The sequence below is a fragment of the Lithobates pipiens genome, unplaced genomic scaffold, assembly GCF_037356315.1.
Source record: "Lithobates pipiens isolate NorthernLeopardFrog02 unplaced genomic scaffold, aLitPip1_a1.2 Scaffold_30, whole genome shotgun sequence".
Classification (NCBI taxonomy): domain Eukaryota; kingdom Metazoa; phylum Chordata; class Amphibia; order Anura; family Ranidae; genus Lithobates; species Lithobates pipiens.
Genome location: NW_027507791.1, coordinates 6,119,930 through 6,137,280, shown reverse-complemented (window position 1 = coordinate 6,137,280; position 17,351 = coordinate 6,119,930). Strand labels below are relative to the sequence as shown.

General features: G+C 42.7%; 1 protein-coding gene across 1 annotated transcript in view; it reads right to left on the bottom strand.

Moving 5' to 3' along the window:
* TOGARAM1 (TOG array regulator of axonemal microtubules 1) overlaps positions 1-17,351 on the bottom strand; it is a 91,702-nt gene that overhangs the window by 52,146 nt on the left and 22,205 nt on the right. The window contains exons 4-5 of the mRNA XM_077463569.1: positions 14,346-14,593; positions 9,381-9,607 (exon numbers count right to left, since the gene is read on the bottom strand). Coding sequence (XP_077319695.1) covers positions 9,381-9,607; positions 14,346-14,593 — 475 coding nt within the window. The remainder of the gene's footprint in view (positions 1-9,380; positions 9,608-14,345; positions 14,594-17,351) is intronic.

Sequence of the window (17,351 nt, the reverse complement as noted above, 5' to 3'; positions counted from 1 at the left end):
GGACCCCCACTACCCACCCCAGACCATTCCAAGTATTCCCCATTTATCAACCACCTCTGAACGCACCCTTTTAGCCAGGTTTCAATCCACGTACTCACCCTATGGTCCATGCCAATGGACCTTATTTTATACAGGTCTTCCCATGAATGGACTCCCACCTTTTTTAGACTAATCATTGAGTATCTCCTCTTTATCCCTAGTCAAATACCATTCTTTCCTTCGATAGATTACAGATAGGAGTCTCTGCCTGTTGCCTTATTAGCCCCCAATTTTGGCTTCATCTTTATTCAGATACCCTTCCTACCATCACAATCTAAATCCATACAAGAACCTCAAGCTCCAGAATTAATCACCAAGAATGACTTCCCCCATCTTCAATCCCTCCCTTAATTTCCATCCGCTACTCTCAATCCCCCTCATTAGGTTATCTATTCAGACTTTTTCTACTAAATTGTGCCATCTGTTTGGATACCCACTGTACCAATATGTATTGTTCTGCCTATCCTAAGAAAAATTCTTCAAAAATATTTTAAGTGGGCAGCGCAGTGGCTAAGTGGTTAGCACTTCCTCCCAGCATCACTAAGGCTGTCAAGCCCTCTTGTGGAGGTTTATCTTCGGTTATTAGAATGTATTGCATTTTCTTATTCTATTTTGTTTTTATTACTATATGGAATGTAATAATCCCTATGAATATTATGTAATATTAATGCATTGTTTGTATTATTTATCGGTTGATACATTGTGAATAATACGTGGATTCTGAAGAAGCCCGATTTGGGGGAAAACGTGTTGATCCTACCATCACCTTGTATTCTTGTTGGCTGAATAACAAACTTGGCAGCTTTTTTCACATGTTTTTAGATTGTATTTCCAGATTTTAAACTGTGTATAATAAATACTTTAGTTTTTATTATACATAGATTTTATTATAATTATTTTTTTTTTGGCATGTAAAAATTCCCCATATAGCCATGTCTCCCACAATGGAAGATTCAAGGACACCTTGCTATTTCCACTATTTACCTTTTGGGGATTGTGCCTCCATTTTTTTTGTTGCTGTACAAGCTCCCCCACCTAACTTTCTTATCACTAGGGTTGTCAGTTCAAATCTCAACCACCGCACTGCCTGCATGGAGTTTGCATGTTCTTTGTGCCTGCATGGGTTTCCTCTGGGCACTCCGGTTTCCTCCCACACTCCAAAGACATGCTGACAGGTTAATTGGCTCATGTCTAAAATTGGCCCTAGTATGTGTATGAATGCAAGTTAGGGACCTTAGATTATAAGCTCCTTGAGGGCAGAGACTGATTTGAATGTGCAATATATGGGTAAAGTGCAGTGTGAATTGACCGCACTATAAGTACCTGGAATAAATCAATATTAAAAGAAAACCATTCTGTGCATGACCACGCTGCAAAGCACAAAGCAAAAGGTTAATCTACCCTTGATGACCCGGCAAACCCTGCAGCCTACAGGTCACTCTCTCAGCCAAATTTTTAGCAGTCATACCACATTCTTCTAACATTAGCTGAACAGTCCAGGTTACTATTTAACTGCCAGCAAAGCACTTTGCCACAAAATGTAACACTGTTTGAGTAAGCTAAAATTCAGGGACAGCTATATATTCAGGCAATCATGCATCAAAGAAAGTCAAACAAAAAGGGTTCTATAAAAAAAAAAAAAAAAAAAAAAAAGCACCACAATGTGCCAATGCTTACAATAGGCCAGTCTTTTTCTACCAAGGTTATGTGAAACCCTTGGGCCACTTCCCACATGTCTATTCCCCACTCTCTGGACTGGATGAACAAATTGCTGAGAATTGCATTGTGGGGTGCAAAATGGAGGTTTACCTGTCCCCCAGTTTGCATGCCCCATTCAAGAGCCCATGGGGTGCGTACCTGAGGGATGTTTTAAAGTGCCCTTCTTAACCTTTTAGCCATGAAGGAAACATTAAAATCATTTTAGGGGTCTTGGGGAACCCCATGGAATTAGTTTTAGGGGTTTTGAGGGCCGCTTGAAATTTTAGGGGTCTTGGGAAACACCTGAAATTATTTTTTTATATCTACAGCTCAAGAAATGCTAGCAAGATAGTAGGTTGCAAACTAAGGTGACCAGATTTTTAAAATGAAATCCAGGAACATTTTTCTTTTATAAGCACATTTTCCTCAATTGATATATGCAGTGTATGTGGTATGTTTTTATGGAATGATTGTATAATACATACGTTATTTCTCACATTTCGTTCTGGAGATAAAAAAAAAAAAAGAAAAGATACTTCTAAGAATTTTTTGACATAGGACTACCAAATATGATGATAATTGAGAAAAAACAGGGCTCAGGAGTGCGCTACATAAAGAATGCAGGGCTCCGTAGTGCGCAAAATAAAGAATGCTCAGCTGTGCCCATGTATGCAGCCTCACCTGTGCCCAGTGGCATCTGGAGGCGGGGGCTGACGGATACTAGAGCCACAAGTGGGCCCCCTAAAAAGCCCCAGGTCTAGGGCATAATTATTAGCCTTGAGCCCAAGTGGCCGTTTACAAAGAGTGCAGCCGGAGCGAGGAGCGATCCAAGCGACATACAAAGTCTAGTGGCGCCTACAATTCCATTGGAGGTCCCGCACTCCCAGCACTGGACCAGTGTGACATCCATCATAGCTGCTGCCAAGTTCAGGAGGTAGGAATGACACTGCGGCTGCACCGGGCACTTGGAGATCCCTGCTCGCTGTGTGTAAATGGCGCCTATCCTGGCACTGGCTGCCTGGTGCCTGCAGGGCTGTCTGAGTGGTCATGAAAAGGATGGGCGCACTTGCACACTACAGGTAAGACTGAGCTGATGCAGAGGTCAGCGTAGGTGTCAGGTAGGTCAGTGTAGGTGTCAGCATTGATGGAGCAAGGCAGGAACCAGTAAGTGAGCCTACCACAACCCTGCACCTCCACCGCCCCCCTGCCTTCACTTTTTCTCACCTAGCAACACCCCTGCCTGTGCCCATGTATGCAGCCTCACCCGAACTGGGATCAGAGGAGAGCCAGCATCAGGCAGGCCGGCGTCGCCTGCTGTAACAACTTTAATTTGAATCGCCGGGTGCCTGCTGTCACACAAGTCCCGGCTCCTACCTATGATAGACAGCACACGTCCCAACATCGGACAAGTGTGCCGTCTATCAAAGGAGCCAAGCTAGTAGACAGGACTTGTGTGACTGCAGGCACCCAGCAAATCAAATTAAAGATGTTACAGCTGGCGACGCCGGCCTGCCGCCCCCCAATTGGTGTGGCACCTCGGACCCCCTCCCTCTGCGTCAGCCCCTGCCCAGGATCGGCCCTGCACCTGGCGCCGCCCCTGAAATCTTGGGACAAATATGGGGACAGGCTGGCTCCGGGGACAGCGTTTAAGGGACTCCTAAAAGGACAAAATTTGAGGATTTTTACTGTTACATGTGAGTGCAAACTTGTTTTTATGATTTTAAATGATTAATAAAATCTACTACACTATAAGCTACTTCTTTAGGTCTCCTGTGGAGTTTACTTGTACACAATAATCTGACATGAGGGATCTTTGGTACGGCAAGGTGCTACTGAGGAACGGACTGGGTTTCTATCACCAATTTCCATTTGCGATATTTGACCTCCTGTAATTAAGGGATCAAACACCTCTGGTGAGTTGAAATCTATTTCCTGAACACCCGTGAAGGATTTGGAAGACATAACTAAATAGAAGCACAAGATTGGTGTTGGGATATGTCATAAATGGACTTTTACTTTATGCAATATATTTGATTGTTCATTTTTTATGCACCTTATTGTTGGAGCAATATGTGATGCGCAGGGCACCTTATACAGTTTGTGAGCGCCGATTTCCTTCTTCATTTGACATTTATGCAGTAAAAAGGTGGATCATTCACCTTTTAAAAAGGGGCAGCTACACAATTTTCACTGCACATATAGTGATATAACAATTTTTTTTAGAAGGCGCCATTATTTGTTTCAAAATCATTGTGGATTTGTATGGCTAGAAATTTATGGTGCCTGCATTAATTGGTCAGTTTTACTTTTATTCACCTTTGAATGCAAAACAGACAAAGCTAGCCTTCTACTACTTTGACATCCCCATCCCACTGACAGCCTGATTCCATTACAGATTTGCCCATCCACAATGGTTAACACACTTAACAGATACACACAAATTCAGAACCTCCATGCCAGGTGGTAAAGACTGATGTAACACACTGGTGTGTTCCATACATAACTACATCTTTAACTATGCAAGATCCCAGTGGGGATTAATTACCTCCAAAGACTATGGGTCAATTAGCAACACAAAAAGATCTAAAAATAACCTCCAATAACCTTCCTTTATACAACCTTCTTAAGAGTCTGGTAAGTAAAAGAGGAACGAATTCCAGGCACAGACACGAATGAATGCAGCTCTAAAGTCAATAATACTTTATGTGAATAGTGTATCTAAGTTTGACTTGATATCAAACTCTTGCAACCCCATGTACTGTAGAGCGCAGTCTGCCAATAGAACCAGCAGCACAAGAAACCAATGATTTGTGTTGCATTACTCATCTGATAACAAAGGACCTGCTGATAGGAAAAAAGAACTGAGAGAGATGAGCTTATGAGTATGCTACTTCTCCTTTCACTGCTCAGTCCCAGGCTCCTGGGTGGACAAGACTTAGGCTTCATGCACACGAGACGCAGATGCAAACGCTGCTGGACACATGTTGAAACCGGCGTTTAGAAACGCGCGTTTTGCCGCGATTTTTACCGCGATTTAGCGGCGTTTTACCGCGTTTGCGTCTAGAAGCGTTTAGTTAAGCTAACATCATAGACCCTCCCCAGCTCAAAAATTAATTATTTCAGCAAGTTTGTGAGACCAGAGTGAGTAGCAGCAGCTGTGAGAGCTGCAGTGTATTTGTATTTAGCGTGTCACTTGCCACGGCACCTGCCACAAGTTGTGGATTGTCCACTTGCCACATCACCTGCCACGTCACTTGCCATGTCATCTGCCACAAGTTGTGGATTGTCCAACTGCCACGTCACCTGCCACAAGTTGTGGATTGTCCACTTGCCACGTGACTTGCCACATCACCTGCCACGTCACTTGCCACGTCACCTGCCACAAGTTTTGGATTGTCCACTTGCCACGTCACTTGCCACGTCACTTGCCACAAGTTGGGGATTGTCCACTTGCCACATCACCTGCCACGTCACCTGTCACAAGTTGTGGATTGTCCACTTGCCACATCACTTGCCACCTGCCATGTCACTTGCCACAAGCTGTGGATTGTCCACTTGCCACGTCACTTGCCACGTCACCTGCCACAAGTTTTGGATTGTCCACTTGCCACGTCACTTACCACGTCAGCTGCCACGTCACTTGCCACAAGATGTGGATTGTCCACTTGTCACATCACCTGCCACATCACTTGCCACATCACCTGCCATGTCACCTGCCACAAGTTGTGGATTGTCCACTTGCCACGTCACTTGCCACATCACCTGCCACGTCACTTGCCACGAGATGTGGATTGTCCACTTGCCACGTCACTTGCCACGTCACCTGCCACGTCACCTGCCACAAGTTTTGGATTGTCCACTTGCCACATCACTTGCCATGTCAGCTGCCACATCACTTGCCACAAGATGTGGATTGTCCACTTGTCACATCACCTGCCACATCACTTGCCACATCACCTGCCACGTCACCTGCCACAAGTTGTGGATTGTCCACTTGCTACGTCACTTGCCACATCACCTGCCACGTCACTTGCCACGAGATGTGGATTGTCCACTTGCCACGTCACCTTCCACATCACTTGCCACGTCAGCTGCCACGTCACTTGCCACAAGATGTGGATTGTCCACTTGTCACATCACCTGCCACATCACTTGCCACATCACCTGCCACAAGTTGTGGATTGTCCACTTGCCACGTCACTTGCCACATCACCTGCCACGTCACTTGCCACAAGATGTGGATTGTCCACTTTCCACGTCACCTGCCATGCCACCTGCCACAAGTTGTGGATTGTCCACTTGCCCCGTCACCAGCCACATCACCTGCCACAAGTTGTGGATTGTCCACTTGCCACACCACTTTCCACGTCACCTGCCACGTCACCTGCCACAAGATGTGGATTGTCCACTTGCCACGTCACCAGCAACATCACCTGCCACAAGTTGTGGATTGTCCACTTGCCACATCACTTTCCACGTCACCTGCCACGTCACCTGCCACAAATTGTGGATTATCCACTTGCCACGTCCCTTGCCACGTCCCCTGCCATGTCACCTGCCACAAGTGGATTGTCCACTTGCCACATCACTTGCCACATCACCTGCCACAAGTTGTGGATTGTCCACTTGCCACGTCACCTGACACAAGTTGTGGATTGTCCACTCGCCACGTCACTTGCCACATCCCCTGCCACAAGTGGATTGTCCACTCGCCACGTCACTTGCCACATCCCGTGCCACAAGTGGATTGTCCACTTGCCACGTCACTTGCCACGTCCCCTGCCACAAGTGGATTGTCCACTTGCCACGTCACATGCCAGTCACCTGCCACAAGTTGTTGATTTTCCACTTGCCACGTCACCTGCCAGGTCACTTGCCGCGTCACCTGCCAGGTCACTTGCCACGTCACCTGCCACAAGTTGTGGATTGTCCACTTTCCACGTCACTTGCCACTTCACCTGCCACGTCATTGCCACAAGTTGTGGATTGTCCACTTGCCACATCACTTGCCACCTGCCATGTCACTTGCCACAAGTTGTGGATTGTCCACTTGCCACCTGCCATGTCACTTGCCACAAGTTGTGGATTGTCCACTTGCAATTGCAATTGTTTAAAATATTTTTCTAATGGTTTTTCATCATTTGCAATCATTTTTGAGATTTTTAATGTAAAAAAAAAGGTCACCTTTAAAAACGCATATAAACGCAAACGCGGCTAAACGCGGTAGCGGCGTTTTACCGCGTTTTGCGTCTGAAACGTGGAAATTTTTGCTTCTGAACGCATTTTTTTGCTTCTGGAAAAAAGAGATTAAACGCAACTGCATAAAAACGGAAAAAAACGAGACTGTGTGCATGGACACATAGGATAACATTGAATGAGTTCAGGGGCAGTTGAAAAAACTGTCCAACTGCATCTGAACGCGCGTTTAACTGCGTCTCGTGTGCATGAGGCCTTATATGTTTGTTTTAGTAAACTGCATTAGAGAAAAAGCAGGTCCCCTGTCCTGCCAGACATGGCTGTTCTGTGTGACAGAGATGTGTAAAGCATGGAACTGGATGGACAGCAATACAAATTCTCTGGCAGGTAGACTAGCTCCAATGTATGTATATCATCTGTGTATTTAGCCACTTGCCTGGAGTTCAACTAAAACCAATCTGCATTTTTTAGCTCTTAAAGATAAACACTACCAATGCAATTTAAAAAAAAAGGTACCCGTCACAAAATGAACAGATATGAAAAAAACAAACAATGGCATGTTGTAGACGTAGATGAACGCAAAATTACATTTTGAAAGAGTAGTGAGGGGTTGTAACCCCAAACAGGCTTTTATTGCCATCTGTGTCTCCATTAGGGAGATTGAGAGATGTCCCCAGCACACCAAGATCTCCAAAAAAAATAAAAAAGGGTTCAAAGCTTTATTCAGCGATCACATCCTTACAGCAAATCGCAACATTTCAGAGCCACGCAGGACCCCTTCATCAAATGCCTGATGGAAGGGGTCCGGTGTGGCTCCGAAACGTTGTGATTTGCTTTAATGATGTGATCACTGAATAAAGCTTTAGACCCATTTTTGGAGATCTGTATGTACTGGTGACATCTCCGACTATTTATGGTTCCAGTGGGTGGTCGCTTCAGCACCCATTTCCATACACAGTCATCTCTACAGAAATGTGTGCATTGGAAATAGTGTGTTGGACCCAATAAGGGAGATACACTCTAATTTGCCTGGTGACCATAGTCATTGGGACTGAAAGTGAGGGAAATTAGTGAAACAGTTATTGCTTAGTGTTATTACTTAAATGTTTTCAGTGAGGGCAACTGTCCAAGAGGGCATTTCCCTCAGTTTGGAGAGATTTAGCCCCTGTACACACGGTCAGAGATTTCCACAACCAAATCCGTCGGATTTTGCCCGTCGGATCTTGTCCGAAACTGTTGCATACACACGGTCCGACAAAGTTGGACAAAAATCCGATCTTTCAGAACGTGATGACGTAATTTCGTTAAGATGGGACTACATTCAGGCTAGTAGCCAATAGCTTTGATGTAGGAATTTGATCTGAGCATGCGTGGCACTTGGTCCGATCAAAATTCTCTAAACATGATCGGAGTATGTCCGACCGGCCCAGTTGGTCGGGAAATATTCCAACATGTTGGAAAATTGGGTCAGACGGATATTCCGACAGAATCAGTCCGATGCATACCACACAGTCGGATTATCCGACGACACGGTCCGATAGGACACATTCCGACGGATTCTCCGACCGTGTGTACAAGGGCTTACTCTTTTCCTGTGCGTCTACTGGACAGGGGGCAAAAGGGAAACATCCCCAGTGGAAGACAGATGGGGGAAAAAAAAAAAACGCCCAACATGGGTTTTGAGCATTGCCCACACCAGCCTCTCTCAACCCTTTACTCAAAAAAAAAAAAAACCCCAAAAAAAAAAAAAAAACCTTAAAACAATTCTCGGGTCTCAGGGAAGTCCTACCAAGATTAGTCTATTAGATGTCATTAGGTAAATGCTCCTTACATTGGAGGTCAGTGGAAATAATACCCCCACTACAGTAGTGGGTAGAATGCCACCATTACAGTTAGCTAGAATGATCACTGGTGTTATGCTACCGACTCTGCCAAGTGGGGACTGACCTGAAACTGTGCAGGTACCATCAGATAGAAGTCACAGCTCAAGGAACCCCTAGCAACCTCTTGAGGACCCCTATGGTTCCAGAGAACTTTGGTTTAGAATGGCTGATCACACTATTAAAGATTTTTTTAAATTACTTTAAAATCTGAATTTGGCAAACCAACATAATCTCACTTAATTACATACTGTACTGTTGCTATTACAACTAACTGAATCATAATACGTCTAATTTACACAAAGAAAAGGTACGAACAGAGGACAATGCAGATAAGATCTGTTCAATAGAATAGTAAAGCCTTCAGCCAGTAAGTAGCTGGTCACCAGGGATACTAAAGGGCAAAGTTTTTAAGATTCCATTTGAGACATAATTCTCTGCCACATGACTGTTATTCTCAGTTGTGATTGGCTGTCACTAATAAAATTAACTAGCAATAAATAGCAAATTACAATTTTCTAAAAACGAAAACCCAAAAGGAAGGCAAGAAAGATAGGCATCACTTACAATCTCTTCAGCTGTGGCGTGGGAGAGAGTGGCGAGGTGAGGGACTCCCGGCTATAGACCCCACTTTCACTATAAGATCCATTAATTGGTGACGATGTTGAAGATGGAGAATCCATATTCAGATCTATTTTCATGGAGTCCGGGCTGTCGAGATCAGAAAGACTTCCGCTCATCTTCGCTCTCTTCTTGGCAGCACTGTTTCGCAGTTGTCGGAGAGAATTGATCATCTACATTAGGAAAACAATGTTAGTATCTGGAAATCAGGATGCAAAATAACTTTGGATGATGCCACAATGGCTCATCCGTACTGTGTTGTTCTTTAGTGCAACAATCTGAATGTTTAGTCTTAAAAGGCTCATCCACTTTAAAAAAGGAGATTTAAGTTACAGGTGAAGCCTACTAATCTGAGTCAACCCTTGGCTTCTTATATACTCCAAATGAAGAAAAAAAAAAAAAAAAAAAAAAGCATCCAAAAGCGACACTGGGACTGTGACATACGTTCATACAAAGTAATGAAAATGACAAAAACATTCAGAGAGCTCACTGACTCAGGTGAGGCTGCTCACAACAGAGAAGGCCACCTTCCAGTGGATACCCCAGCAGGTTACCAGAAGAAAAACCATGCACATTGGAAGGAGTGCCAGACTAACATGAGAGTCTAAATTTATTTATTAGTTCATACTAAAAAACAGCCAAAGCGTTTTAGGGGCGAGAGGAAACCCCCCCGCAATCAGGGCTTTAGTTAAGATGGACCTTCAAAGGACTCAAAATAGAGCTTTCCTGTGTGAATTTGTGTAGGGAAGCCAATAGCTGTATCAAGAGCTTTACTGGTCAGTAGAGCTGCACAATTTTTTAATTCATTAAAGCGGAGGGCCACCCTTAAAAAAAAAAAAAAATAGCATTAATATTCTTTAAAAAAAATAAAATAAACAAGTTTTATTAACTTGCCAGAAACTCGTGTTGCTATGCAGTCTTACCAATCTGCCTCTTCCTATTCCTTGGCGCTTCCTCCTCTTCATCAAGCGGCCCCGTTGCCTTCTGGGACATGTGTGTAGAGGTCGACCGATATGGGTTTTTCTCTGGCCGATGCCGATATTTAGAAATCATGGCGGCCGATAGCCGATATATGATGCCGATTTTTTTGGGCCGATATGTTAGGCCGATTTTTATTTTATTTATTTTTTTCCTTTTTTATTTATTATTATTTTTTTTTAATCCCCCTTGATCTAACACACCTTTCCCATTGGGGCGTTTTTCAGGCGCTTTTGGGCTAAAAATGCCTGTAAAGTGCCTGCAAAATGGCTCCCCTGCTCCCCTGCTCCCCTGCAGTCTGTGTGAAAGACAGAGTGCTTTCACACTGAGGCGATGCGCTGGCAGGATCTTAAAAAAAAGTCCTGCAAGCAGCACGTTTGGAGTGGTGTATACCGCTCCTCCACCACTCCTGCCCATTGATATGAATGGGCACCACTGCCGAAGCGCATGCAATGCGATTTGGCAGCAGTGCTTCATGGGCGCATTTAACCTCTTCCTTGGCCACTAGCTGGGTTATATGTGCCCCACTAGCAGCCAAATAGCACCGCTAAAATGATGGTAAAGAGCCGCTAAAACTTGCGTTTTACCATCAACGCTCCAGTGTGAAAGCAGCCTTCATAAGTGATACAGAAAATGTCTTACATTTAAACATTTATTAAACAAAACAAACCTCCAATCAGTTTACTTGTATGTATGATTTAGATAAAAAAAAAAAAAAAAAAAAAAAAAAAAACTTCACTGCCCGTTTTCCTTCGTTAAGATGGCAGCTCAGGCAGCCAATCCGATGGACGGATCGGCCTTGGGGCAGCCGACATCGCGGGCTCGCCAAACAGGTATGTGTCCTTATTAAAAGTCAGCAGCTACAGTGTTTGAAAAAAAAAAAATAAATAAAAAAAAAAAAAACACATTGAAGGGGGCCTTCCGGCCGCCAAGTTAAATTTTTTTCCCCAAAAATTGTATTTGAACGACTGCTGCGCAAATACAGTGTGACACAAAATATTGCAACAATCTCCATTTTATTCTCTAGGGTCCCTACAAAAATGCATGTATAGATAATATAATAGAATATAATATGTTTGGGGGTTCTAAATAATTTTCTAGCAAAAATAAAATAAAAAAATGGATTTCAACTTGAAGCCAATAAATGTCAGAAAAAGGTTTAGTGTTTAAGTCCGTGATTCTCAACCCGGGTTCCGTGGAACCCTAGGGTTCCCCCAGAGGTTGCTAGGGGTTCCTTCACCATTGGGCCATTTCTGCCTCTCGGATAAGTTCACACCGACACCATTGGTCTTTTTAGCCATCTGTAAGGAGGTAATTCTTCCCAATGACCACATGTATAAGGACCAGTTTTCCCACTGACCATCACACTTATGTATCATGAGTTGTAGATTTCTAATTGTTAGCAGGGGTTCCCCGAGACTGGAGAACTATATCAAGGGTTTCTCTAGGTTGAAAAGGTTGAGAAAGGCTGGTTTCAGTGTTTATTTACACCCCAAAGTGTATTTCTTTGATCTAAAGGATAAAGCGTTACAATGTTTATACTTAAGTTCCACTGCTAAAGAATGTTGCGATTCAGACTGCCTGGTTTTTTATTTCCTTTCTTTTGGCTTCAGCAAATCAGAGAGAATTCTCTGCATAGAAAGAATCGGGAAATGCTTTGTCAAGATCACGGGGGGGGGGAATAAATTGCGATAACGATTCTTAACAATTAATCGTGCAGCTTTACTGGTCAGCATTATCTACATGAGCAATCAAGACACGCTTACTTTGATTGCTCATGCTGATACTGCCGACCATTAACCCTCTCGATACAATAATTGGCTTCCCTATACATGTACTGCAGTACCATGAAATCTGTTCCAGGCAAATACACTGTTTGCAGTCTGCATTTAGGGTGCTATTAGGAATATATTGACACCCACAGCAGATCACACACTGAATGCATTTTGAACGAGGTGTGGGAAACGAGCACGTAATGAGGTTTTCCAGTACTGCATTCTGGTGTGAACGAGCCCGGAAATAATATGCATCTGTTAGCATTTGACAGTTGTTGCATGTAATATTGACAGCCGTTAACAGCTGCTATGACATATCAATAAAGAGGGTGGAAAAAATTTCCAAAACGCAGCAGCTGGACGTATTGCTGATGGATCTAATACAACCCACATAAGCAATCAGCCCCGCTAACCTCCGTAGACCTCTAAAATAAGCAGAACCAAAATTTCAGGCTCATAATGAGCATTACATGCTGCAGCCTTCAACAGAGAGGACCATGGAACACAGAAATGATAAACGATTTATTCGACGACCACCACAAATAAAAAAAAAAAAAAACAAGTAGCCAATTCTACTTTTTTTTGCTTCCCTAAATTTAAGATTAATTATTAGCTTTGTGTTCATTAGGAGGTTTAAGGGATAAGTGCAGTTCTGGTGTACTTGTCCTTCTCTACCCCCATCCCCTCTGTGGTATTCACTAGTATAGGCTCTCCAAGCAGTAGTGTTGTATTGAAGGTAAGAATAAGATATACTCAATGTGTTGGAAGCGGTGGGGGAGCAGAAGAATAGGTCAATTAAAGTGTTTCTACCCTCCCCTACACAGAATGAGCAATTAACTCCACCAGTACAGGTGCAGCCCCACGACAAGGGATCATTTTATATTTTCCGCAGGGATGAGCTTCAAACAAACATTTTGGTGAAAATGTGATATTAGATCCAATGCAAATAACTACCAGCACTAGGTAAAAAAAGAAGTGAAAACAAAACATGCAGCAAAAGTGCCTTTAAAGCATATTTCCACTTTTGCAACCAAATTGGGATAATACCTTTTATTTATATTTGGTACATGTTCCCAATTTACATAGCAACACTTAAAAAAAATTTAATAAATGCCGATTACATTTTACTTATTTTTTTCTGAAAAATGGCAAAAACTATGCTATGCAGAGAGCGCTGGGGAGTTCATGTTTACCATAATTAACCCTGTCTGTTCTGTGCTGCCAGATTTCATTCTCAGTTGTAAACTAGAATTGAACACTGTCCATCCCAACAATCTTTTCTTGTGTTTATCCTCTGTTGAAGGGTATATTAAAATGGCCCCTTGGATAATAGCGTGAGACTCGCACACATGGGTTATGTTAGTTTGTTATGCTTTGGTTGTAAGGGCTCACAGTGCGGAGAAGGCCAACAGTTAGCCTTGTTTGGTCCACAGCGCAGGCCGTTTCTGTTTTACCTTGAAAAGTTCAATAAAAAGAATTTTACAAGAAGAAAGAAGGAAGGAAGGAATAAAGAAGATAGAAGAAAGAAGGAAGGAAGGAATGAATAAAGAAGATAGAAGAAAAAAGGAAGGAAGGAATAAAGAAGATAGAAGAAAGAAGGAAGGAAGGAAGGAATAAAGAAGATAGAAGATAGAAGGAAGGAAGGAATAAAGAAGATAGAAGATAGAAGGAAGGAAGGAATAAAGAAGATAGAAAATAGAAGGAAGGAAGGAATAAAGAAGATAGAAGATAGAAGATCTAGAAGATCTAGAAGATCTAGAAGCTGGCCTTCAACATTTTTACGGTAATGAGGGGGGGAAACAGTGGGGACCAACTGAATTTCCTCCCATTTCAAATTGTTTACAGGAGCTTGCAGTCTGCCCAAATGCCTGCTCCAAAAACATCTACAAAGGCCAACAATGATTTTAAAATTATTATTTGTTGGCTGTGTGAATGAGAACAAATATCGAGCATATAGTGGGATTTTATCAAATTGACTGCTAAAGCAGAAATGTGCATTGACCCACATGTAAAAGTCATATAAACTGGCTATTGAAACGTGCTGGGTAAAAGCCAAAAGCCCAAAACTCCTCTGATGCGTTAGGTCTGAAGACCTTTCGAATCTCTGATGTGGAAGAACTCGGCAGCAGTACTACATCGCTTAGCATTAAACACTAACCTCTTCCCGATCATCCTCGTCTCTAGTAGTCAATTCCAAGAGGTCAATGGCAATATTCTCTTCTTCGCTGCTCTTCTCCTTGGGCTTGGGATTATCCCAAACATAGCTGCCTGGGATGGAATTAATTTCTGGCAATGACTTGGTGCTCTTGGCGATCGGAGGGACTGGCTTGGACCTGTTAAGATCTGTCTGTCCTGAAGGAAGTCTCACAAGTGAAGCCTTGAGTGGAACTGGAGCATCATCATTACCTGAAGATTTTCAAACACCAGACAACTGAATGAACATGTGCAATTTAAAGAAAAAAAACAAACTATTATTTTCAGTAAGAGCATATTTAGGTTGCCATTTTTTACATGTATGTAATTTTTGATAGGATTTACATGTTCATTAGTGCTTCAGTCACTGTTAAGTACTATTCAAAAGATATGGAATTGCATAGTGGGATTTTTGGAAAGACACTCTGAAAGATGAACTTACACACTATGTAGGCATAGATCTACATCCTGTTGTATGAACACACTGCTTTTAAAGATGTGCATTTAGGAGACTAATTGTCAATAATAAAAGGGCAATGGTTTGAGGTTGTGAAGCTTCAGGAATGCTACAATGACCACCAATTCACAGAAATCGTTAATTTGGCCAAATATCTACCATTACTGACGTGCTGGAGGTCCATGTTCCCTTTGATCAACAACTTTATAATTAGTACGTGGAAACATCAATGTGTTTCGGAAACACACAATACCTAGCTGACAAATGCAATAAGCTTTCAGTCGTGCTTCCTAACAATAATCAAGTCCTTCAGTGGAAACCCCCAGGCACTCCGTACTGTTCTTCTACTTCAAGTCAGGAGGTCAAGCTTTTGTCTTCAAAACTACAAAGTAATCTATTCTTCAGGTGTAAGGGCCAATGTCACAAAGCTAAACAGTTAAAATTGAGCATACATAATAAATAAAAAAAATACGAAGAACGCCTTTTGGTGAAAACACCATGTCAAAATGATTCTGTTAGGCCACATTCACATCTGGCAAATAATGGATCGTGGACAAAAATGCAATTGAGAAAAAAAAAATAAAGAAATCACACTGCAGTCGTGGAAAAACACACCACTCGTGTTTGGGTTCCATTCATTTTTAATGGCACCTCAGTGAGGTTTTGCCACGATTATCGTGATATTTATCACAACAAACTGCATCTCACAAAGTTTTCCACGCAAAAGAGGATCCTACTCCTTTTTGGGTGACAAGCTTCGAGTGATAAAATGACAACATGTTTAAGGTGCCAATAAAATTAATTAAACATAAATAGGAATGATGTTTTTTGCCGCAATTGTAGCATGATTTGGAATTACGGGCAGAATCGCAGCGATTCTACCCACAACTCCAAATCACCAGGATGTGAACAGGGCCTAAAAGCGAAGCTTGGCCCAGCCTCTAAATCCTACTAATGGTTGTTTCATAGTCTCAATGGCCAACAAGAAGGCTCTGGAAGTTATGGAAGTCATGGGGGCTCAATATTTACAGCAAAACTGTTTGCATATAAATGCAGCTAGCTCCATATTTCTGGATCTACAGATCATTCCGATTCACAATTTGTACCTCGGGAAACCTCCAGGGACATTTTCCAACAAAAAGCCTGGGCTGCATTGCAAGTATTTATTTAAGATAGCAATGACACAAGGTACTTGGCACAATCACACAATAGTCTCTCTGTGTATGAATATGATCACTTGTATAAGTGGACTTGGGGAGATCAGCCTCCGTTAAAGTAAAGTGGACCTGAATTCATGAAGTGGACATATGCGATCTTATATGAACCACCTGGAAATGTTAATTGGGCCTAAGCATGACCTTGATAAACTAAAACATAGCTGAGCATGTGTGCCTAGGAACTAGTGTGCATTTAGCTCCATAGAGGTTTATCTGCAGTGTGAGATCTAAAAAGGCACTGCTGCCTCTGACACCTAGTCTCAACAGATCTGGCGTGAGATTTATTATGTCCTGATCATGATTCTCATAGAAGCAGAACTGGAAACCTGCATTGCAAGGATCTCCCTGCTAATTTTTCCATTCTGTGGGTCTCTGCTTCCTCTACCTTTCCAGTTGCTTCATGAATATTTCCCAACAGTGATCAGATCACCTGTCAGCAAGGCTGCAGCTGACATGACATGAGAAAGTAAATGAGAAAGTAAAGTCCTGCCTCTATCAAGATGGCCATCAATATCTCTTGAATTGCTCCTGAAAAATAAAATAGCTAGTCAAAAGTATTGGGACACCTGCCTTTACAAACATTAACTTTAATGGCATCCCAGGCATCCTTAGTCCATATGGTTCAATATTGAGTTATCCCACCTTTGGGAGCTATAACAGCTTCAACTCTCTTGGGAAGGCTGTCCACAAGGTTTAAAAAGTTCCTCCACCCCAAACAAGAATCATAAAGACATGGATGAGCGAGTTTGGGGTGAAGAAACTTGACTGGCCTGCACATAGTCTTGACCTCAACCAGATAGAACACCTTTGGGATGAATTAGAGCGGAGACTGCGAACCAGGCCTTCTCTCCAACATCAGTGCCTGACCTCACAAATGCGCATCTGGAAGAATGGTCAAACATTCCCATAGACACACTCCTAAACCTTGTGGACAGCCTTCCCAGAAGAGTTAAAGCTGTTATAACTGCAAAGGGTGGGCCAACTCAATATTGAACCCTACGGACTAAGACTGGGATGCCATTAACGTTCATGTGCGTGTAAAGGCAGGTGTCACAATACTTTTGACAATATAGTGTAGCAGTGCACTCGTTGTGCCTAGGAACTCCTGTGTCCTCAAGCCCCCTAGCTGTTTATCTCCACAAAGGCAAACTGATAAAACAGGCAAGGGAAGTTATTAATGGGGAAATATACAACAAGATTAGTAAATGAGCTAAGGTTAGAGCCAAACCCAGTTCCGCCTGAACCCACAAGAAACTGTCACATAATAACAGGCCACTTATCCAATCATCTGCAGCTG